We start from the raw sequence: 24,779 nt of genomic DNA on the forward strand, positions 1-24,779 counted from the left end.
GGGCGTCCATCCCAGATCCAGCTGAATGCTAGCATTATTGCTACTGGTTCAGCTGTCACGACAGCTACATAATCAGATATTCTTTTGGATGCACTAATTCCCAATGTTGGTGTACAATACGTCATCCCTAATCTTCCTGTTTTTTTCTTTTTTGGACCCACCTGTATATATGTAAGCAGGGTCTGCTGAATTCTTCCCTGGCAGCTACCTGGGAGAGGGAGAGACTGCAAGAGCAAACTGTATTTACATGAGCACACCTACTCTGCTTAGACAGCCAGCAGACAGAGCAGTGTGTTGCTCAAAGTGATCAACTTTGGCTGGTGTTGGGTTACAACTCATCTCAGTAGTAATAGAGGGGTAGTGAAATGTTGTTACCAATGTTGGCATTATTGTGAATAAAGGGGAGCAGAACTGTACTTAACGTGTCCCAAATGAGGGGCATCACCCTCAGCTGAAAGGACCTCATCAAGCCAGGGGCTCAAATACCAGAGCCTCATAGACGTAAGAGTGGTGGGGATAGGTGTCCTAGCTAGGAGATGTGGAACTTCCTCCAAACGTCCTGGACTGGTTTAACTTGTTTCCCTCCACTCTTCAAAGAAAGAGCTAAATAGGGTTTATTAGGAGCCTCTCTGTTATTTTAAATGCTCAATCAGAGCTGAAATCAGTTGTGGTAGGATTGTGTTTCTGCCCAGCCTCTTAAGAGCTAAAAATTACTAAGAGACTCATGCGCAGAGGTCACAGCAGAGAGGCTGGTAGCAGCAGAAGGTGACTGACAAATCAGCTGGTGATGCAGCAAGGAACCGTGGCTGGTGGGATGGGCACTGGAGAGGAACCAGACCTGGCAGGGCAGTCAAGTGCAAGGAGCAGCAGCTGGCAGGGCAGCCAGGTGGCACAGTGAGTGGCCAGCAGGGCACAGAGAGATGCAGCCAGCAGGGCCCTAGAGAGAGGGGCAGCAAGCTAGTGTCCAAGCAGCAGAGCAAGTAAGGTGCCTCCTTATCCCCCCCTCCACCCAGGGCAGGAGGTGAACTCTACAGATGCACTTCTGAACTCTAGATCTGTGCTGACAAGGGCAGCAACTGTGAGTGGGGTGCAGAGAAGGCACGGGCACATTAAAGGGACTTTTGGGTTGCTGGACTTAAGAACCTGAGGGGGAAAGGGCACTGTCCAGCTTATTTGGGGATGGGTCTTTTACTCACGGTTTAAGTTTATGAACCCTGTTTGCAGTGTCTTCCCAAATTAACACCAAGTCACTCCTCTCTTTTTATTAAAAGTTTATTTTCTACACTTAGACTCTGTGCTTGTGAGGGGGGAAGTATTGCCTCTCAGAGGCACCCAGGGGTGGTGTATAATTTTCCTAGGTTACTGGGTGGGAGCTCAAGCCAGTTCTAAGTTGTATCAACAGAAAAGAACCCCTAGATGTTGAACCTGGCCCTGGTTGTTGCTGGCTCCACCTGGCAGAATGGTTACAATACATTTGACAAAACTGACTCCACTCCTCATCTATAGACCGGTACACTTCATTTTCAATACCTGCTCTCTCTTTTTTACCCTCAAATTTATAAAATAAATCTAAATCCACATTTGGGCATGCAGCTTTCCATCCCTAACTAATTTTCCCATGACTAAAAGTTTTGACTTCATTCAGGTTTTCCTTGTCTTTCAACTCCTGCATGTGGAGTTCTAACATCGTGTGTTTGTAATGGGGCACGATTCACCACCATGGTGCCTCCTGCTGGCCATCCTGGGAATTAGCTCTCAGCCCTTCCAGTCCACCTTCAGCTAGTGGTGTCACACCTGTCATCACTGCTGTCTCCACTCTTTAGACCCACATTGCTCCCCAAACAGCACCATTCTCTTCTAGGTATGGTCCTCCAGCTGTGCCCCCACCCCAGTATCTCCCTTCTTCTGTGGGACCAGCAGTCCTTAGTCCCACCACTTGCCTCAATGGCCAGCTGCAGTCCAAGGTTCAGCCCCTCACCTCAGGTGCAAACTGCAGTCTGGATACAGGCCATTCTCCTCATTGGCAAGTGGGGTGCAAGTGTGGGGGACCATCCAGGCCTGCCCACTACTCTGGGTCCCAACCCTGGGACCCTATAGCCAGCAGCCACCTATTGCCCTCTCCAACCTACTGCCTATTTTCCCTGGGTCTCTTCCCCCATAGCCCTAGCACCCTCTCAGCCCTGGTAGCAAGGCCCCAGCCTGGCAGTTTAGCCAGCAGCTCACCCTCACACTCTGCTGCCCCTGCCCAGCACTTCTCTATCTATGGCACTTCTTCAGGCACCCAGTCCTCCACACTTGCCTTCCAGAGAGAGTTTGCCCTCTGTTCTGCTGAACAGTCCTTTATATATGGCCCTCACCAGCCCTGATTGGCTGCTCTGGCAAACCTTCCCCCTATTGGTGGGCTCAATAAGCCTTTTCCTGGTTAGTGGTTTCTGCACAGCCTCCCTGGTGCTGCTTTTAACCCCTTCTTCTCCCTGTGTGGGGCAACCACCCCACCAGAGTGCTATATAGTTCACCTATCAGATTCCCAACAAGCCTCATATTTCGCTTGGCACTTTCATCGTTGCAGTTCCTATTAACTTTGGCCCAGAAAGTTAGGGCCAGTAGTTTGTAGCGTAGCTGGCATTTCACTAGAAGCTATCTGTAGTGCACACAGGTGGTGTAATAAATGCACTGCTCACGATTTGTAGTGCCTGGGCTTGTATTAAATACAATTCTTTAAGTTCTGATTTTGATGCTAACCCAAAAGTTTGGCAGCCAAGTCAGTAACTGGTCTGATTAAAGCCCTGTAGGCCACAAGCAGTGTTTTCTTATCTGCTCTCCAGCAAGACTTTAAAGCAGGTTAATCCTCCCTGCACATTGATCTTTAACATAGATTTTATGACCTTTCTAAAGTAATTTAGTATAAATATTAACACTAAGAATTTGAACCTTGTAACTATATCTGTTTGTTCTACATACAGATACCGTTTACATTCCTTTGCAACGTTTCTTTCTGGAAAGACCAGTTCTTTGGTGTTAGCAATGGAGAACATGAAGCCCCACGTATTTCCCCAGTCAGAGGTCTCTCCTAACACATTGATTCTCTCTTCTGCCACCTCAGTATTTGTGTTCCTAACGCACAGAGCACAATCAACTGTGAATAGAATGACACGTGCCCCAGCACTTATTTATTTTGGGAGATTGTTTACAGTATCATAGTATTAAAGGAGGTTGGGCTGATAACACTTCCCTTTGGTGGTCCATTTTTAATACTGTACATCAGGGGAGGGCAAACTTTTTGGCCTGAAGGCCACATCAGGGTAAGGAAATTGCATGCAGGGCCATGAATGTAGGGCTGGGACAGGGGGTTGGGGTGTGGGAGGGAGTGCAGGGTGTGGAAGGGGGTGTGGTGTGCAGGAAAGGGCTCAGGGCAGGGGGTTGGGGTGCAGGGTGTGGCAGGGGGCTCAGGGTGGGGGTTGGGGTGCAGGAAGGAGTGTGGGGTGTGGCAGGGGATTGGGGTGCAGCATGGAGCTCAGGGCAGGGGGTTGGGGTGCAGGAGGGGTTGAAGGTGTGGGCTCTGGCCTGACGCTGCTTACCTGGAGTGGCTTCTGGGTGCCAGCAGCGTGCAGCAGGGCCAGGGCAGGTTCCCTGCCTGCCTGCCCTGGCCCTGCGCCACTCCAGGAAGTGGCTGGCACCATGTCCCTGTGGCCCCTGAGGGATAGGGGGCAGAGGGCTCCGCGCGTTGCCCTTCCCTGTGGATACCTCCCCCAAAGTTCCCATTGGCTGCATTTCCCCATTCCCGGTGGTGGGAGCAAAGCGTGAATCCCCCCCAGCTGCCCCTCTCCCTAGGAGCTGAAGGGACATGGAGCCAGGTAGGGAGCCTTCAAGCCTCCCCCCAGCACCAATGGGGGTCCTGGGCCACCCCCCAAACACCCACAGCAGCCCTGGACTGCTCCCCCTATCGGAGCACCTGTGGCCCCATGGCCCAAGTTTTAGTTAGGGATATATAGTAAAAGTCATGGACAGGTCTCGGGCAGTGAATTTTTGTTTACTGCCTATGACCTGTCCATGACTTTTACTAAAAATACCCATGTCTAAAACGTAGCCTTACTTATAACACACTCTCAGGTAGAGTTCCTCCCTTCAGTGTAACCAGTACAATTGCTGGTGGCTTGCGTCTTCTCATTTGCTAATTAGTCACTTACTAGCTAACACTTTATCTTCTCCATTAGCTTGAGCTCTTGGGGCAGTGCCCATTGTTCACTGTTAGTACGGTATCCAGCGCAGTGGGGCCTTGCTGTGCGCAACAGTACAGAGGCTGGCTGTGCCCTCAGGATGGTCTAAGGCCGATGTGATGGTTTGCTCTCAACTCCACTGACAAGGAAGGAAGCTGCGATTCAGCACGAAAAAGTGGAACCAAAACCAACCACCAAAGTTAATATGCCGTGAAATAGACATGATGACACTGGAATTATAATTGAGTGACTTTGTGCTGCTCACATGTTGTTAACTAAGGGCTTGTCTATGCTGGACTAAGGGGAGTGAATTGCAGAGTGCACCAAAGATTTGTGCTCCAATTGCCTCCCCGCGCCCACTCCATGTGGACACTGCTGGTGCAAACTAAATGTAACTAGTCCTGTTTGAATGTAGTTCTAGCTTGCTCCAGCAGTGTCCACACAGGGCAGTTACAGCACAACACTTTGGTGCACTCTGCACTTCGCACCATAGGCCACCCTGCCCCACAGTGTAGTTACTGATGCAGTCAGGGTCCTGTTCTATAAAGGCTGATTGTGCATTTAGAGTTTGTTCAGTGCCTTAATGTCACATTCATCCTCACTGAGCGGGAAGCACGCTCACATTTAGGGTGATAGTTCGCACACTCACTCGCAAATGTTAGTCTGAAGTGGCCTCTTGCAAGCGGTTTTGTTTTTCCCCTTGCACCCACACAGACTGACTTGGTATATGTGTGTAAGCGGGGGAATGGTCCTGCTATTGTGGGGAACTTTCTGGCTTCTGCACTACCCGGATGAAATGGGCTAGCGAAAGGATCTGAGTCCTTGCTCCCACTTCCTTTATCCAGACGCCTCCCTGCCCTTGAGGGATCCCCTTCCATTCTCTTGTGTGGCAGAGTCCTTGTAACCCCAACAAGGCTGGGCCCAGGATTCCTGGGGGGCTCAACCCCCAACCCTGCTGTGGTCACCTAGGACAGGGGTTAGGGTGTCCCCACTCCAGGGTGCTCTCTCTGCACTGGGCACCTCCCTGACCACTGATCATTACATACAGTTTAAAGCAAATACAATTTATTTAATCAACAATTAATTTAAAAAAGAATAAGGAAAAATGGGAAAGGTTACAGGAAAACACATAACCCTGCTCCGTGGCAGGGAACATTACAAACAGTGTCTCTGGACAGCAAGGCACTTTTCAGTCTGTTCCTTGTTGGTCCCAGGCCTCCGTCTCAGGCCCTGGCTGTGCTGCAGGGAAGCTGTGGGTTGGACACTTGCTCTGGTGGTGGCCATACACCTCCGGGCTTTGGATGGTGGGACCCTTCTTCCCAGCATCAGCCACCCGTCGCGTTAAGAGCCCCCTCCCAGTCTGGCCTGCAAGGACCCTTGGCTGGGGGTGTCTTTTTGCGCTGGGCCCTTTGCCCAGGGTCACCCCCTTGGCTGGCCCCAGGTGCTCACTGCACTGGGCTCCAGACTGCTCCAGCCCCAGCTCCAGCTCCCCTCGGCCTCAGCACTGATGCTGATGCTCTGCCTCCAGCCCCCTGGGCTGCTTCTCTGGCTCTGTGGCTGCAGCCCTGCTCCCAGCACAGGATCTGCCCTCCCTGAGCCATGTCTTTGGCTCTGTGGGCTGCTTCTGCGACTCTGCTCCCAGCACTGACCTGCTTCCTGGGCTGCTCCTCTGGCCCCTCTGGATCTGGCACGGATCTGCTCCCCTGCTCAGCTCGGGCCCCTGCTCTCTCCTTAGCTCAGCCCCACTCTGTCTGACCCATCCAATTCCAGCTCACATGGAGGAGGATGGGACCCAATCCACAGCTCCGGATCCCCTGAGGAGATATCCAGCAAAAGCTGGGAAAGCCAGGTGAGATGTGCACACACACACACGCAACCTCACACACAAGGGAAGGTTAGAGCAGCAAAGGGGCTCCTGAGCTCTGCAAGCTGGGAAGGGGGTGGAGGGTAGTGGGTTAGCACAGAGGGAGGGGCTGGGAGTCTGGACTCCTGGCTTCTATTCTGCAGCACATCTCATTGTATTCTGTGATGGCCTGGCTCAGTATTTGCAGCAGAAGGCCCCCTTCTTTGATCCAGCAGCTCAGCTTCCTTTAACGAGGAAACTCAGTCCCTAGCAGTTAGGGTTCTGAATGAAACACTTGGAATATAAACTGTGGCGTAGCCACGGCAGTGACAGCTGCCTGCGTCTGCAGAGAGTCTGAGACCATCACTGCGCGAGGGCTGAAAAGTGTCTGTTCATCTCAGGGGGGGCGGGGGTCTGTTGACTGTGAAATCTAATGGTGCCAATTTAAACACTGTGGGTAAAATTTTGCTGCTAATCTTCTTAGCCCCAAAGTCCAGGGCCTGCATTGATCCCGAGATCCCAGAGCAGTAGCTAGGTCTCTGACTGTCTCCATCTTATTCAGCCTGTGTCTGTCTGGGGCTGCGCGCCCCTGTCTGTTCTGGAGCCGGAGCCACTAGATGGCTCTGGCTCTGGGAGGCAAAGCTCGTGTTTCTCTCTCTCTCAATCTGTTCAGCATTTCCTGGTTGTGCAGCTCCTGTCCTAGTCCCCAGTCCCCATTGTGCCTCCCCTTCTCCCTCCACACGGCACTGCACCAAGGGGCTATGGGGGCCCGGGAGCCCGGTCTAGCATCCCCTGGTGCTGGGGAGAGCGCATCAGCCTGCAGAGAAGCAGGACTCCTGGGTTCTGGCTCTGGCAGAGGAGCGGGGTCTGGTAGGTTAGAGTTGGGGGTAGCAGCTGGGGGTCAGTGCTTGCCTTGGGCAGCACCTCATAGTGGTTGTGCCTCTCTCTGCTCTACTGAGGTTTATCTAGTCACCCTCTGGGGTGCTCAGTGACTGTGAGAAAGATGCTCATCTGGTGTGTGGACTAGTTCCCAGGAGCCTGTGCAGACCCCACTCCTTGCTGTACGTGTGACCTGGAGCCCTAAACAACAGGTCATCCCTGAAGCTGGGAGGAGCCTTTTCTGTTTGCAGCCTAGTCACTAGAGCTGGCTGCAATTTAGGGGGCTGTTTTTCATGGAAATTTTGGAAAGAAAAGAAATCGTTTTTGTGTGTGTCTCCCCCCTCCTTCCCTGTTGGCAAAATAATTCAAGATGAGTTTTTTTCTCAGAACTTTAAGTAGTTGACCAATTTCAGCTCCTGGAGAAAATCTCCCGCTTGCCCTGCTCTTCTGCACAGGGGCAGGATTCCTGATTCCCATGGAAGCACCCAGTGTCCCGGATCTCCAGGGCTCTGAGGACACGGATGGGTCACAAGGCGTCCATAGAGGTGAGAGAACTCAGAGAGCTTCTCTGAGCCATGTAAATATCCCAGTGGGGCTGGGGTGAGCTCCCCCTGCCACAGCCCCCGTTCTGTCCCATCGTGGTTAATTCAATATTGTGCCATAGATCTTGGTTTCCAGATGACAGGTTTTCTCCTAGCTTCTTAATGGTTTGTGTGTGGGGCGGGGGTGGGGGTGGGGATCAGCAAGGCTCTTGAAATGCATTGGTTTTTACGAAGTATCAGGCAATGTCCTCTTTCAAAAAGTCCACTGCCCACAGGCAAAATTGTCTGGGAAGCGGGTTGTCAGGCCCCAGAGAATTTTGTGTGTTTGAAACACCCAGGTTTTCAGTGGATGAAAGAAGTAGCTACTGACTGTGATGGAAATCTGGGTCCAAGAATTTTGAAGCGATGAAAAATGCTTCAGGCTGGAAGCCGCGAAAGGAACATTTTTGTAGTGGAACTAGTTTTTCATTGTAATAGCCACATTACGCCCTCCTGGCCATGGCATGCATGGATTGCACTGACCTTGACTCATTTCTGACAGCAGCTCTGACCCTTTGCCTCCCATCCTTCTGCAAAGAGCAGAGAGCAAAGATTACACAGGAGGAGAGATTTCACTCCTGCTCTGTTTAATCTCACTTGCAGCTCTGGTGGCAGGAAGTTGGTAATGAGGACAGAATCTGGCCCCTTCTATGTCATAATGTCTTAGAATTTCATAGATGTCAGAGACAGCAGAGCCCATCATGCCCATCCAACCCAGCCTCCTGCCTAACCCAGGCCAGGAATCACTGTGCCTCCAGTCTAGTAACTCCTGGCTGAGCTAGAGATGCCTCATCTCCACGGACAATCCACCTCCTCCCTAGGGGAGCTCTCCCAATGGTTCATTCCCTCCCAGATAAACACTAGCCCCTAATTCCCAGTCTCAATTTGTCTCCCTTCTGCTCCCAGCCAGTGGATCGTGCTCTGCCTTTGTATTTTAAAGATCCCAACCTCTTACAGTTGTGCAGCGCCTGACGCGACAGGTCCCTCATCTCAGTCGTTGTGTGTCTGTGCAGTGCCCTGCGCGACGGGGCCCCTGATCTCAATCGCTGTTTGTCTGTGCAACACCCAGAGTGACAGGGTCCTGATCTCAGTCACTGATCTCTCTCTCTCTCCCAGCATTTTCCTCTCCCAGCTGTTCATTGTCTCCCGTTTCCTTCCCATAGGTGCTGAGATGCTGCACAGGGACAAGGAGGGGAGTCCGTGGCAGGATGAAGCATTGTCGGGCGAGGCGTCTGAGGGCCAGCCCGGGGCCGAGGTTCAGCTGGATGAAGCACAGGATGCAGGGACCGCGGAGCGGAAGACGTGCCCTGAGTGCGGGAAGAGGTTTGTCTGGAGCTCGCACCTTGTGCAGCACCGGCGCATGCACACCGGGGAGCGGCCGTTCCAGTGTGGTGAGTGCGGCAAGAGCTTCAGCCGCAGCTCCAACCTAGTGAAGCACCAGGGCACCCACACCGGCGAACGCCCCTACCGCTGCCCAGACTGCGGCCGCGGTTTCACCGACTCCTCCAACCTGGCCGCTCACCTACGTGGCCATGCCGGCCACAAGCCCCACCGCTGCCCCCAGTGCGGGAAAGGCTTCGCCCGGCGCTCCCACATTGCCACGCACAGGCGCACCCACACCGGCGAGCGCCCCTTCCCCTGTCCCGACTGTGGCAAGGCCTTCGCCCAGCGCTCCGACCTGGTGGCCCACCGCCGCACCCACACCGGGGAGCGCCCCTACCAGTGCACTGTGTGCGGCAAGCGCTTTGGCATGAGCTCCACCCTGACGGTGCACTGGCGCACCCACACTGGTGAGAAACCCTACCGCTGCCACCAGTGCGGCAAAGGCTTCACCCAGAACGCGGGCTTCCTCATCCACCAGTGGCTGCACGCTGGAGACAAGCCCTACAAGTGCGGACAGTGCGGCAAGGCCTTCAGCGTCAGCTCCGATCTCCTCGCCCACCAGAGGGGCCATGACGCTGGGGTTGCGGCCCACAAGTGCCCTGACTGCGGAGCTGGCTTCGGTGCCAGCGCCGAACTCCTGAACCACCAGAGTAGCGCCCATGGGGAGAAGATGCCACACCGGTGCGCAGCTTGCGGGAAAGCCTTCCGGTGCCGCGCTGCCCTTGGCAGGCACCAGAGGACTCACAGCCAGCAGAGATCGCACAGCTGCTGCCAGTGTGGGAAAAACTTCCTGCACAGTTCGTCCCTCAGCGCCCACCTGAGAACCCACACTGGGGAGAAGCCTTTCAAATGCACCCAGTGCGGGAAGGACTTCCGCCAGAGTTCGGCCCTGATCAGACATCAGAGGACTCACACGGGCTAGGGCCGGCCACAGCTAACCCTTGGGGGGCCGGAGCCGGCTTGGAGATCAAGAGGAGCAGAGGACAGGGGTCAGATTGGGGTGGCCGCTGGGAAGCTGGGGATGAGCTCTAGGGGAGGGACCTAGCATCTAGATGGAGAGTTTGGGGTTGGGGACTGGGACGGTAAGGAGCTGGGTGCGGGGGCAGGAGCGTTAAGTGAAATAAAGTGTGGAGTCTGCTTGTTATCCTTGGAGAGTATCACACACGTCAGGGCAAAGCTTGCTAGTGGCACAAAAGTTCCTGGGTGGGGAATAACAATGGGGGCAGAGCTGGCTCATGGATCTCACCCCTATGCTCTGGGTCTAACTTTTCGCCATATTTGGGTTCAGGAGGGAATTCCCCCTTGGGTCAGATTGGCAGAGATCCTGGGTGTTTTTCTCCTTCCTCTACAGCATGGGTCACGGGTCACTTGTAGGTTTGAACTAGAGTAAACGGTGGATTCTCTGTCTCGTGAAGTCTTTAAATCATAATTTGAGAACTTCAGTAACTCAGCCAGCGGTTACGGGCCTGTTATAGGTGTGGATGGGGGACATTCTGTGGCCTGCAACATGGAGGAGGTCAGACTAGATGATCGTGATGGTCCCTTGTGGCCTTAAAGTCTATGAGGAATCGGGGTCAGTTGAGATAATTCAAACAAGGTGCTTTTTAATACAGCCAAATGCAAGGTCGTCGTTCTAGGACAAAGGAATGCAGGTCAGACCAGCAGAATGCGGACTGTACCCTAGAAGGCAGAGGCCCTGAGAAGGATGTAGGCAATTCCACTCTGCAGCGCTGTGGTTAAGAGGGTAACTTTCTTCTGGGCTGTGTGAGCAGGGAAATACCGAGTCAGAGTGGAGAAGGCGTGTTACCGCTGTATGCAGCACTGGGGAGACGATTCCTGGATCCTGTGTCCAATCCTGGGGGCCACACTTCCAAAGACAACCCATTTCCAGTGAAAGGAAATGCCTTTTGCCATGCCCTGTGGAACTCATTGCCACATGATCTTTCCAAGTCCAAGAACCGAACATGTCTCAGTGAAGGGACTGGGGGCAGATGGAAAGAGAACGCGTCACACCTGCAGAGGAGCTGCGCTTCGGCATCCAGGTGGGAGGCGAGAACATTCACAGTCACTAATCACTCCTGGCCCCGCCTCACTCAGACTGGGAGCAAACCAGCACCTCCTACAACTGCCCCCTGCAGGCCTCACGCCCCTCCCTCTGAACGGACTGCTTCTGGGCACTGTCAGAGCTGGAATACTGGCTAGAGGGGCCCCTGAGCTGAGCCAGGGTTCATGTTGCCCCCACAGATCATGAGCTCTTGGAAGCAGGCCCTTTCTCTTTGGTCTGTGTTCATCTGGCGCCCAGCACAATGGGCGCCTGGCCTATAGGCCCCACCACAACTCAAATAAACAATAACAACTCAGCCAGCAGTGGTGAGGGGGGGCGGGGGCACTGAATGAAGCGCTGCAGCTATTGGGGATGGTAGAGTTTGGGAGGAGCTGTCTGTCTGTCTTGGGGGCAGGGAATGTGATATGGGGCCTTTCCCCTGGTGCTTCCTCCACTCACTGGACTGAGACCAGTTTTTGTGGCTGCAGAATCCAGTTTATTCAGACACAGTGGCTGCCCCAAACATACAGCCCTCACACTGTCTGTCTGCGCAGTCAGACTTGTGCTTCTGTCTTGCCTAAAACCCTATGGCCAATTGCGCGCGAGCACATGCACACACACACCCAGTGCTGCTAGGAACAAGGGCCCAACAGGGGGTGCTGCAAACCCACCCGCACACTAAACCCCTATGCCAGTGGTCCCCAACTTTTTCGTCTGGTGGGCACCAGATGAAGGACCATGGCGGTGGTGGAGCACCCGCCGAAATACTGCCGAATTTCTGCGGCATTTCAGCAGCGACGCCTCTCGATGACGTCACTTGTTGGTGGCAAGCGGCATCATCGAGAGGCATCGCCGCCGAAATGCCGCAGAAATTTGGGGGCGACGCCTCTCGATGACGCTGCTTATCAGCAGCAAGCGGCGTCATCGAGAGGCGTCGCCGCTGAAATGCCGCCAAAATTTGGCGGCATTTCGGCGGATGCTCCACCACCGGCCAGTACGCAGGCGCATTTAGATGCCCCTGCAGGCACCATGGCTCCCACGGGAACCGCATTGGGGACCCCTGCTGTAAGCCATACTCATGGCAGGAGTGAATTGTGGGAGTTCAGCCCTTGCCTCCCATCATGCCCCAGGAGGATGTGGCAGGTTTTCCCACAGTGCCTAATGCACCCAGGAGCAACTCTGTTCTGGGAATCCTGCCAGGGGGTGGGGGGGCTTATTCCCCAGTAATTGCTGTGTGGGGATGGGCAGAGGGACATAGGGTGCAGGTAGAAAGGGGCTATAGGACAGAGTTGGGGTGCTGGGAGGGAGGTAGAGGCAAGAAGAATCAGGAGGCAGAGGAGGGTGCAGGAGGATGAAGGGGGATGGGGCACAGGAGCGTGGAGCAGAGGGATGTGGGGTGGAGGCCAGTGGAGCTGTGGGGGGGGGGGGAAGCTAAAGGGTGGAGGAGGCAGAGGGGTGCAAAGGTGGCCCATGCTAGCTCCCCACAAGGCAAACATGCAATGAGGGTCAAGCACTGTAAGTGCAAACAAACCTTAAGAGGGAAACCTGGAACAAAGTAAACCCCAAGACTCCAAATGTAAAATCTAGGGGCTTGGTTTTTAAAAACTGAAAAATTGTCATCAAAAATCAATTTTCTAGGGGTCTCTCATTCCCAGAGGACTCTGAGCCACGTAGATTTGACCCCTGTTTATCAGAGCCTTTGAGCAGCAGGATTCAGCCTCCTGGGCACAGTGCATGAAACCCATCACCTCAGAGCAACTGTCTCAGGCTCTCGCCAGACTCAGGCAGGGCCAGCGTCTGTGCAGTGCCCTGCACAACAGGACCCCCATTCTGGTTGAATTCACAGTAAGAATAATGGGCTCTTGATGGATCCCTCCTGTGATCGCAGCCATTGTCCCTGCCTGGATGGCCTCCCAGTCTAGTTTTGGAGTCCAGGCCCGGAGTGCAGCACCCAGCAGTGCAGACGCTTTAGGTTGGGTTTCTCCCCAGACTGTCCTTAGTTAGGAGGACGATGAGCTCTGGGTTCTGAATAACTCCCGTTTTAGCTCCCAAGGGTTTGAAGCACAAGATGGTGCTGCCCCACGGGGCTGCTGTAGGCATGAGGTACACACCTGGCGGGGGTGGGGCGGAGAGGTCAGTAACTCACAACCTGCCACATCTTTACATTCAGTTTATTCTAAAAAAAAATGGTCCTCACCAAACCAACCCAGCAGAGCGAGGGTTCTCTGGGGGAGGGGGTGCAAGGACATCCCACCAGGGGGCAGAGACTGAGGCCCAACCAGTGTGGGTGAGCCCATCCCACTGCACAACCAGGCCTGGCCCTGCCATGTCTGCCCTGCTTCGTCTCAGCGCCGGGGTGTGTGGTAGGCGAGGGTGGTGCACAGGGCTGGACAGGCGTTCTATGGGAGTGTGTATACACACACTTACCGAGGCAGCCCCCCTTGGCCCTGAGAGCTGCGGAAGGGGAGCTGGCTGGCATACCTCGTCTCCCTGCCCCCTGCCACCGCTGCTGCTAGGGTGAGGGAGCCCCCCAACTCCAACAGCCCTGAGCGGTCCCCAGCTACTGGACGATTGGGTGGGGTGTTGGTGTGATGCGGCAGGAGCCGCTGTCCCACCCAGAGGCCCTGTCAGGGACACTGCCCACTCTCGTGCTATTCCCCAGTCCATCAGGCCTGCTTCCCCCCACTCACACCATGGGGTGAACCCTGAGGCTGGTGCCAGGGCACATGAGCCAGAAGAAGGGGTAAAGCGGCTTGGGGAAGGGGGCGCCGCTGGCAAAGGAGAAGATGGGCTCCATGCCCTCGGCCTCATAGAAGGTGATGCTCCCACCGTCATAGTCCAGGAAGATGCCCAGGAGCTGGGGGCTGCGGCTCGGGGACAGTCTGGTCTCAGGGCAGGTGTGGGCATGGTATTGGCCCCTGATGAGGCGCACAGCCCCGATGCCCTCTTCCTGCTCCATGCTGAACCAGCCCTTCCTGAGCAGCAAGCCCGCACTATGCCCAGCGTCCAGTAGGCCTTGTTGCCTGTCTCCACCTCCACCTCCCAGTAGTGCCGTCCTGTACGCAGCCCCTCCGCGCCCAGCACACAGCGGTACTTGTCGAAACGCTTGGCATGGGATGGGATGGCCAGCTGCGGCTCCCCCAGCTGCATGCCATGACAGTCCTTGGACAGCTCCAGGCACACGTGGGCTGTCTCGGGGTCCAGCGTCACGTCCACTATATGGAGAGATGGGAAAGTCAGACCAGCACTCCAAGGTCCAGGGACCACATGACCCCACCCACAGGCCCTGGCTGCACCTCTGCCCTGTGGCCATGCCCCCAGAATATAGCCCCACACCACACCATGGTCCCACCCCCAAAACAGAGCTCCATCCTCTGTATCAAGGTCACGTCCCTTTGTAACCCACACACCTCCTGGGTGTGGTGCTCTGCCCCAGCTAGTGGCACCCAGAACATTTGGAGATTAATGAGTCTGCTACAGCCTTAGCTAAGAGCGATGTGGCTTTTAGCTCGGCAGTAGAGACTCATGTATTTAGCTCCAGAGGTTGTAGGTTCAATCCTGCCAACAAACGGAGCCTGTCAGTGTTACCCCTGCAACATGGCTCCCAGAATGTAGCCTCATCCCATGTTGTGACTTCTACCCCTCACTGTGGCCCTGTGCCCACGCGTCTGGCTCCCCACTTCAGCACTGTGGGCCTACCTCCCCTCATGTACAAACCACACCCTCTCTACCTGCACAGAGATTCACAGGCCAGAAGGGATAACTGTGAGACTCTAGCCTGACCGCCTGTGTAACACAGCAGCACAAGACGTCTCCGAATTAATTTCTGTTTGAACTAGAGCAGATCTTTTAGGGGGAAAAAACAACAACATCCAAACTTGAATTAAAAATGGCCAGTGATGGAGATTCCACCACAGTCGTTGGTAAGTTGTTCCAGTAGCTACTCAACCTCGCTGTTAAGAAGTCATGCTGTATTTACAGTCTGAGTTTGTCTAACTTCAACTAGCAGCCACTGGATCTTGTTAGACCTTCATCTGCTAGCTTGAAGAGGCCTCTATTATTAAATATTTGTTCCCTATGGAAGTACTTATAGACTGTGATCAAGTCACCCCTGAACTTTCTCTTTGTTAAGCTAAATAGACTGATGTCCTTGAGTCTCTCACTAGAAGGCAGGTTTTCTAATCCTTCAACAATTCTCATGGCTCTTCCCTGAACCCGTTGCAAATTATCAACATCCTTCTGGAATTGTGGACACAGGATTTCAGCAGCAGTTGCACCAGTGATAAACACAGAGGTGACTAACCTCTCTACTCCTACTGGAGAGTCCCCTGTGTATGCATCCAGGTATCAAATTACTCCTCGCACCCCCTACCTAAACACACACGGGGTGTATATTCTTCTGTTCTCCCTGGGATCCCCAGCAAATTCCATTCCGTGTGGTGTTACTCACTCTTGAATCTCTGTAGCATTTTCTTCATATCCAGGCAACGCTCAGGGAATTTGTATCTATTCTTCACTTCAATGGGTGTGGCTTCTGGCTCCCGCAGTTCGATAGTTTCAGCACTACAGGGAGAAATGCGTCATTATCTCAGTTCCCAGGGCACCCATCCGTAGCAGAAATGGAACAGAGATGGACCATGGTCACCTACCTGCTCAGTGAACATTTCACACCCTGCAGAGAAGAAACGGAGGAGAATCAGTGTCTGCTGTGAAAAAGGCTTGTTTGGTGAATCCTAACATTTTCCAGTTGGGTTTTTTTCCAACCTCCCTCCCCCGCAGCCTAAATATTTGAGGAAAACAAAATCTTTTTCAGCAGAGGGAAAAATCCCAAGTCATTTCCCAACCAATTCTACCAGTTAGCCCCATTTAACAGCTGGGGAAACTGATGTCCACAGAAGGAAAAGTCACACAGAGACAGGCTGGGATTAAATCTCAGGCCTCCCACATCACTGCCCTGTACCTTACCCTCTTGGCCACCCAGTCACCTTCTGAAACACCCCACACACTCTCACCTCCAGCAGCTCCACAGATGATTTCCAGCACTTCTCCTCCAGCTCTACAATGAGTTTACCCAGGGCAGAGCTCTGCTCCGAGAGGTCATCTAGGTTAGTCCGTACTCTCTGCACGAAGTCCTTCTCTTCCGTCGCCAGCTTCTCTGGCAGCAGCTTCTCCTCCTCAGTCAGGAACTGGCAGATCTTCTCGAACTCTGACATGATGATCTCACGCTGAACCTGCACTTTCTCCTGCCGGGAGAAGTAAATAACACCAACAGGACTGAGGATAAACTATGTGCTACTTACACACCAGCCAGCCCACCAACCTTCCCCTACACTTTTCTCATCGAACATGGTTTTAATAACAGAGAAAGTGGGGAGAAGGGGGTAGCTTCCCCCCCATTTCCTCCAAATTGTTTGATGTCCCCCCACTATCCAGGTTTTGAAAAGTGAAACAAAACCAACATTTTTTATTTAATAAATATATAGATTCCAAGGCCATAATGGACTGTTAGATTCTAGTCTCACCTCCTGCATAGCCCAGTCATTGAATTTCACCCAGTTACCCCTGTTCTGAGCCCAATAACTTGTGATTGACAAAAGCATTTTCCAGAAAGACGTCCCATCTAGATTCAAAGCCACCAAGAGATGGAGCATCCACCACTTCCCTTAGGAGTTTGCTCCAGTGGTTAATGACCCTTTGTGTTAATAATCTGTGCCTTATATCTACTTTGAATTTGTCTGGCCGCCGCTCTCAGCCATTGGCTCTTTTTCTGCCATTCTCTGCTAGATCAAAGAGTCTTTTAGTAACCAGTATTTTCTCCTGTGGAGGTACTTCTCAGGGTGTCACCGGGGCGATGCTCTGGAACTACTCCATACGAAGCCAGTCAGGACTCTGGGGGAGCCTCCTCTCCCTGAGCGTAATGCCTCCAAGGCAAGAAGCTTACACAGCTTTGACCTTCCTGGGTTTGACCTCGGAGCATTCAGCATCCCCTTCCACACCATGCGCTTCCCGCAGCGAGTCTGCCCGGGTGGGGCTCCTGGGGAAACCGGAGGGCCCTGCACCCCAACTCCTCAGACATGACATTCAGCCAGCGTAAAATGGAAGGGTTATTGGTCGACAGGAACACAGCGTAGAAGAGAGCTTGCTATCACAGAAATCAGTGACTTTCAGCCAAGTCCATCTTGGGAGTCCTGGGCCAGAAGCCCTGGCCTCCCCCTCTTCTAGTACCCCCAAGCAGACTGCCAGCTTCCAGCAACCCAACATCAGACACCCCTGTTGCTCCTCGTCCCTCTCTTTGCCTCACTTATCTGGGCCAAAGGTATTACCTGGCCGCACCCTGCCCTCCTGGGTCTCAGGTTACATAGGTTCAGACAGCTGGGCAGCCTGACCTGCCCCGAGGGCCTTAGCAAAAATCACACACCCAATTCCCACCATCGAAATATTAATGCAATACACTAGGAAACCGAGGTACCCACAATATTAGTATAGGACAGTAAGACTCACATGCAGCATAACAAGATGAATAAGACCCCACCTTGTCACAACTTCTACACTGCCATCAAGTCACATCTCACTCTTTTTCTTGAGAAGCTAAAGAAATTGAGCTCTTTGAGTCTCCCATTGAATAATTTGAACCAAAGGGGAAATTTCACATTGGCTCAGAAAGTAAAGAAAATCTTCATTTCATTCTGAACTTTCCCGTAAAAAATCAGGAATGAAGCTCTGTCATGGGGAAAATTATGTATATACAGGCCTAACTTACAGTCTGGAGTAGAGGACGTTAAAATTGCTAGAATGGATGTTACAGATTTGGCACAGTCCATAATGGTCTAGACAGACTATATCTTGACCAAGTTACTGGGAATTTCACTGTCTTAATAGATCTATCCAGCTTGATAGCAGGGGTGGCAGGAGTGGCACGCAAGAAGGGCCAGATGGATCCAGGTATATGCTTCTCAGAAACACTTACTGTACAATGAAAGTGCATTTGCTTTGATGCCCTGGCTCGGCCCTTGCCAGAGAAATTTGCCCGGGGAGGCTGGGTCTCTTTGGGGTGAGGGGCTCAAAGAGGCTCACACCCTCAAGGCAGAGGGAAAGGTTTTTGAGAGCTAAGGAGAACTAGACTGAGGAAAGTTAGACCCCCTGGGAGTTGGCAGGATTCCAGGTAAGACGGATGTGCGTGGAGACCTTTTGATGAGTCAAGGTCCTTCTCTCTGAAGTACTTTGTTACAGACACACTGCTATTGCTATAAGAAGTCTGACTACCGAATGGACCCTGGGTTGGGGGTCCCCGAGGGACAGCCCACATGTGCATGATACACAGGGGGCTGCAGGGCAGGACCCGGTCTGAAAGTGGCAGAATCTCAGGATTCCACCCCAGAGAGATGGACACTCAAGCCAGAGCAGGATGCCCTCAGAGAGCACAGGGCGACAGAGGAGCAGCATCCCTGAGCCGTGCTCCCCTACTTCTGTGCTAACGTGCTCCCAGACCCCCACAGCAGCTACAGCACATGTATGTGTCTGCTCCATCCCTGGGAGTCTGTCTTGGCTTGGACATCTACAGTCATTGCACTAATAAACTTCATCTTTTAGAGGTGGATGCTTTGGTGTCCTGGGTTCAGTCCCCACAGATCCCTGAGCCAGGCTCATCACTAAATACAAAAGAAGTCGTCAGTTTAGTATCCAGGAGCTAGGGCCCTGTCACACTGGGTGCTGCACTGACATAAGGTGACCAAGAGCGAGGCCTCAATAGGTTGTGGTTGAACTGGAGTGGATCTACCTTTCCACCAGGGAGACACGCACCTGCCATTCCTTAATCTTCCTGTTCTCCTTGGTCTCCAACCGCTTGGCAGCTTCCATCTCCTTCCTGAGCTGAGTCAGGGTTTGCTGGACTTTGGTCTGAGGGGGAAGAGCAGCACTGGTCAGGAGGGCATCCTGGAGGGCCATGCATCTGCCACTGAGGTGCTGACCACTTCTGGCTTCCACCAGACCTGTGACCTGACCACATAGAGGGCATTGTAAGGCTGCTACTGCATCTCAGCTAATGCCCCCTGGCTTGTAAGCTCAAACAGGAGTGGCGTGTGGTTGAAGATCCAGAGGCCTGGGATCAGGGGTGCTGGAACGGGGGGCGGGGTCAGGGAGTCATGGCGCCACCAATTTTTATCGGCCATAATAACGAGTGATGGGGAAGGGGCAGAGAGGAGTGTGCGGTGGGTGGAGTCTTGAGGGAAGAGGTGGTGCAGGAGCAGAGCCTTGGAGGAAGAGGTGGGGTGAGGATGGGGCCACAGGGGAATGGGCGGCGTAGGGGTGGGGCTTTGGGGAATGGGTGGCATGGGGGGTGGGGCCACAGTTCAGGAGCCTGTGGGGCCTCTCACTTTTAGGGCACTTCCACTGCTCCTGCCTGGGATCAGTTGCTGAGGTGTCCTTGTGTGCCAGTAAAAGTGAGCCATTAGCCACACACAGGCTACCCTGTAAATAAAGCCTGTCCAAAGATTTGCTTAGAAGTTCCTCTCCCCCCAAAGAAAAAATGTTTTTTTTTTTTCAACATGGAAGTTCCCTTGGTTGCAATGGAGAAACCCTAAAGCCATTGTTTGGTCTATTTGTGTCACAGCTGGGAACTGAACCAGGTAGCCTGAGGGCCTGCCCCTGGCACGGATAAGCAGCCCAGCTTGCTGAGAGAAAAGCGTTTTCTCAAACACAAGAAAAGACTTATAGCCCCTTTCAAACAAAGTTTCAGCAGTGGAGAGGAGACCCCAGCAGTGCTTGTGATTAGCACCCAGCTCCCCAGCAGAGTAGCACCCAGGAGCCCCTGCACCCAGCAGACTCTCATCCTGTATTTTTGGGCAGCCTCCTCCACGAGTGCCACCCTGTGTCCCGGTGCTCTTGGGACTCCCGGCACACCACGCAGATGGCCTTCCTGTCCTCCTCGCAGAACAACTTGAGCTGCTCTTGGTGATGCTGGCAGAATGGCCCCGCTCGGTCCTCTCCCCTCACAGCCGTCAGTTTCAGGATGTTCTCTACCATGTTGGCTAGCGGCCAGTTGGGCCGGAAGTTGTCCTTCTTGAATTTCCTTTTGCAGACGGGGCACTGGGCAGGGTGAACAGGGCTTTCCACCTCACACGTCTCACAGTACTGACCGATGCAGACACGGCAGAAGTTATGCCCACAGTCAATGCTCACCGGATCAGTGAAAAACTCCAGGCAGATGTTGCACATGGCCTCATCCTGCAGTCTCTCCACAGGGTTTACTGAGGCCATCATGCCACTATATGGCAATGCCCTGTAAAACAGAGTGCTGCGTTCATGGCACATGCACAGAAATGAGATAAAAACATAAAACTCTCTTGCTGGAAGGTTGCAACGTGATGCTACTTTAATTTCTAGAATTCAGAATAACACTCCTCAAGAATCCAAAAACAGAGAGAGACAAAGCAGGATGCTCCCTAAGGCAGTGAGGCCCAATATACCCACCTTGCTCTAGGCTGACTGATCACACACTCCCCTCTAGAGCCCCTTAGTCTGCAAACAGGATCAGGAAAAAAACATTCTTAAAGTGATAGCTTGCAATGCAAACACAGTCCTCAATACACCACACAAACCCAAGAGCATTTTTAGGGATCCAACCACCCTTGCTTTATGGATACCCAAATTCTACCTAGGGAGAGGAAACTTCCTCTGAAGGTGAGTTATCCTGCATGTGTAACCGACCAGTCAGAGCAAGACATGAGTCTATTACAGCCCAGCCACTTTAGCTCTATGGACCTCATCACCACAGTGTCAGCTGCCTCACAATCTTTATGAGTCCCTGTATTAATCCCCTTCCTTCATAGGCCATGGGGAGAACAGGATTGCCTGCACTGCCTTCAACATGCTCACAACACATGCAGCTGTGCACTAAGACAATGGCTATAATCAAATATCATGCTTCAGGGTTACGGCCACTGAGGAGGCCAGGAAGGAATATTTGTCTCCATGCACAGTTTGGCCAGATGTATTCTTCATTTCCTCTATGTCCCCCTTTCTCTGAAGCATCAGGGATTGTTCACAGCTAGAGACAGGACGTATTAGTGCTCTGAGGCTGTCTGAGAATGGCGTGCCACGTCCCCTTCAAGTTATTATACTATGGTTAACTGAGATCAGGGCCCCATTGTGCCCAGCTGCTGCACAGACATACAGTGCCTGAGATCAGACAGAAAGTGAGAGACAGTCCCTGCCACAGAGAGTTTACCCTCTAAATAGACAATACAGAAGGAAGGATTATTTTTGTTCTTTTGTAGGTGGGGAACTGAGCCTCAGAGAGAGAGTTACTGCCCTGGCTCACTCAGTGCATTAAAAGAAAGTAACTTGTGCTGGAGCTAATTTGCTTATTATTGTTATATTTTGCATGCAGTGTCATTGCAGGGCCTGTCGCTCCAGACATTGCACAGATACTGGACCAGAAGGCAAAGCACTGCCCTAAGAACTGCAGTCTACAAATACTGCTACAGAAATGGGGAGGGATTGGAATGGCATCAAATATATTGGTCTAGCAGCTGTAATTCCTGATTGCCTCATTCTGTGTTTTTTTCCATTGGTTTAGGGCAGTCCAGGCTGTTTGGCTGAGTCCAGAGGGCTCAGGGGTTTATGTGTGATTGACCCAAGTAGAATGGAAGGTCAAATAAGGAACAGGAGCAGGTTTCTCTGGCCTACTGAGAAGGTCCAAGTTGTGCTTCCCTTCCCTGCTGAGTCCTGCCCCTGCTCCGACAGCTGGGTATGAAATGGCTGATTTCACGCCAAAAACTATGATTTCCACTCTAGGCACTTAAGTTCCAACTTCTTCATAGGCAGCCAAAAGGGGATTGCTTTTTATACTATATTCCCCCAGCCCTCTCTCCCAGCATGCTTTTCCACAGACAAGGCTGTTTAGATGGCCGTCATGGTGGATTGTATTTCCCAGCATGCCTTGTCACAGGTAGGACTGGTAAAATGGCTGCCGTGGTGGATGAAGCTTCCCAGAATGCCTTGCCACAGGCAAGACTACAAAGATGGCCAGTATAATAGTGGAAGGTTCCCAGGATGGGGCCGAGATAGACAACCCCTCACGACTGGCTTTCCTGTGTTCCAGCCAGCGTCAGGGCCACGAGAGGTGGCAAGGAGCTGAGGTGGCGACAGCAGAAAGCTCCCAAGAGGGTGGCGCTGCCCCATGTCCCCTCCCCACAGCCGCTGAGCACGTGGGAGCAGTGCCACCCCTGTCCCAAATGCGGTAAAAGCTTCCTCACCACCTCGGCCCTGTAGATGCATCGGAGGAACCATTCTGGGGAGAAGCCATTCCAGTGCAGGGCCTGTGCGCTGCAGTTCAGCTGGGTTACAATCTGATCGAGCGCCAGGCCCTGCACATGGGGGAGCGGCCCTACCAGTGCCCTGACTGCAGTCAGTTTCTCTTCCAGAGTAACTCCATCATGCACCACTGCATGGCCCACGCCTTACATCGAAACCGCCAAGAGCGTCACCGGAGGCTCCAGTGTTCTTGAGCATGGGGCCTGCGCAGTCAACCGGCTGCATCTTTGCCACCAATATGGGAAGAGCTTCATCTCCAGGTCCAACCGGCTGGTGCACTGCCTCAGCCACAGAGGAGTGAGGCCCAACAAGTGCCCCCAGTGTGGGAAAAGCTTCATCCGTCTCTCCAAGCTCATCTGGCATCAGTGCATGAACACGGGCGAGTGCCCTGTCACATACCATGAGTGCTTCATGTACCATGAGAACTCTCGCTTTGCCCAGCACAGGAAAGTTCACGTGCCCTGATGGCCCAGGCGGTGCAGGGTGGCCGGCATGGGATGGCACTCACTGCTCACAGACATCAGACGCTGAGTAGCTCAGGGAGTAGCTGCAGTTCTGGGAGGGAGGAAGGGCTAAGGTGTAGCAACGTGGGGTGGTTCTGCTCTGTTGCTGGGAAGAGACACCACCAAGACCTGATCCCAAGTGATAGTCCATGGTGGGATTCTCCAGCCTACATTATGCAGGTCAGATTGGACAGCCCTAATGGCCCTTTTGGCCTTAACATCTATTAATCTGTAACTCAGGGAAGAGAACGTCCCGCTGTGATTCCTGCATCCAGCCCTTATCTCGTGAGTGAGCTAGTGCAGACCTGTTAGATTTCTTTTGTACTCGCTTTCTGAGTTTTGAGATGTTAGGAGTCACAGATTCCAACCCTTCTTTCCAACCATGAGGGCTAGAAAACTCCCTTTTTAAAAATAAATAAATTGAAATTTGCTTGTACTGAGCACAGCTACCAGCCGAGGCCTCTCAGGTAAGATAGGGGAGGGAACACCTGGTTGGAGGGTCCCAGGGAGCTTAGGTATGAGATAGGCATGTACTCAGTGGCAGAAATGTAGATGCCTCAGGGACTTTAACAGTGAGACTTCGGGTGCCTACAGGCAGCTACTGCACCGGGTGGGGGTGGAGGATCTCATTGGCGCCTACATGTCGGCTTTGGGCCCTTAAAATGGCAGTTAGGGGTCTTCTAAGTCCTTTTGTGGATCTATCTTTAGCCCCTAAAGCCTTGTCAACATGCATAACCTGTACCATGTATCAGAGGGGTAGCTGTGTTAGTCTGGATCTGTTAAAGCAGCAAAGAATCCTGTGGCACCTTATAGACTAACAGACGTATTGGAGCATGAGCTTTTGTGGATGAATACCATGCATCTGACGAAGTGGGTATTCACCCACGAAAGCTCATGCTCCAATACGTCTGTTAGTCTATAAGATGGCACAAGACTCTGCAACTTGTATCATGTTAACTAGATGGGTTGGTTAGTGTGGTACAGCTGTTAGTTCAGTTACGTGATAATTTCATTCAGTGTTAAGAAATTGATTGGGAGTTGAAAAAGCAGGAAAACTTGTCTTCCTCTTCCAATCTATGAATAAAAATGAGGTGTGAGATGGTGAGATCTATTAGTTCTAACAATTTGAAGCACATGGTTACCAGAAACAAACAATTCAATTCACTAACTACAGACAATACTGCACTTGTTAAATAATTCACTTAATTTTCAATGCAAAGCAGGTTAAAATAGCCTCCCTTTATTTTATGTATCCAGCACATTTAAGATTTTGTTTAACTAATGAAAAACAATTTTAAAATGCTATTTTTGTCCATTTTATTTGAATTCCAATTGCCATCCAAATGCAGCTTGACACAAATCATATGTGAATAACTAACCATCTAGTAAATAAGAAAAGTATCATTCAAAATTTTCACATAACAAAATCTAAAAATTAAAATTTTGAATTGTTAAGCTATATAACTGTTTAAATAAATGTGCATATATATAGTGTATCCTGATTAGCAAAAAAATTACTGTAAAGGCTATATTTAATTGCAAATGAACATGTTATAACGGTTACCAAGCAAGGAGAATCAACCCTTTTTTGGGAGGGAAATAACTAAAGAGTACAAAAGATTAAAACTGATTATTTAAATTAAGGTTTCCTGCTTGTTGATTTAAATTAGTCTGCCTGAGATGCAGAGAACAGGTCTGATTGACCCACTTAGAGACAAGGTAGGTGAGGTAATATCTTTTACTGGACCAACCAATCTCTGTTGGTGAGAGAGACGCATTTTTGAGCCACATAAACCACTTCTTCAGGTCTGGGAAAGGTACTCGGAGCATCACAGTTAAATGCAAGGTAGAACAGATTGTTCAGCATTACTAGTTAGCACAGATTCCAAGGGACAATTCAAGGTAGGGTAGCCTATTAACACGTCTGCACTGCAGCGTCTGCAGTCATAGGACAAAGAGGGACCTAGTGGGTTACTGATTGTTGTAATAAGCCATAAATCCAGGGTCTATGTTCAG

At 52.1% G+C, this 24,779-nt stretch overlaps 1 protein-coding gene, 1 long non-coding RNA gene and 1 pseudogene across 2 annotated transcripts; 2 read left to right on the forward strand and 1 right to left on the reverse strand.

Annotated features, from left to right (window-relative positions):
* Window positions 1-5,926: 5,926 nt before the first annotated feature.
* LOC127052793 (zinc finger and SCAN domain-containing protein 2-like) lies at window positions 5,927-10,637 on the forward strand. Its single transcript, XM_050956866.1, has 3 exons — window positions 5,927-6,930; window positions 7,395-7,484; window positions 8,684-10,637. The coding sequence occupies exons 1-3, from the start codon at window positions 6,678-6,680 to the stop codon at window positions 9,823-9,825; spliced, it is 1,485 nt and encodes a 494-aa protein (XP_050812823.1). The 5' UTR covers window positions 5,927-6,677; the 3' UTR covers window positions 9,826-10,637.
* A 2,906-nt stretch (window positions 10,638-13,543) lies between these two features.
* LOC127052913 (E3 ubiquitin-protein ligase TRIM58-like) lies at window positions 13,544-20,258 on the reverse strand (annotated as a pseudogene).
* On the forward strand, window positions 20,255-24,402 carry LOC127052922 (uncharacterized). Its single transcript, XR_007774892.1, has 2 exons — window positions 20,255-21,694; window positions 22,371-24,402. It is a non-coding gene; the product is annotated as an uncharacterized LOC127052922 (long non-coding RNA).
* The last annotated feature ends 377 nt before the right edge of the window (window positions 24,403-24,779 follow it).

Source organism: Gopherus flavomarginatus, chromosome 5 (genome assembly GCF_025201925.1).
Source record: "Gopherus flavomarginatus isolate rGopFla2 chromosome 5, rGopFla2.mat.asm, whole genome shotgun sequence".
In the NCBI taxonomy this organism is placed as follows: Eukaryota; Metazoa; Chordata; order Testudines; family Testudinidae; genus Gopherus; species Gopherus flavomarginatus.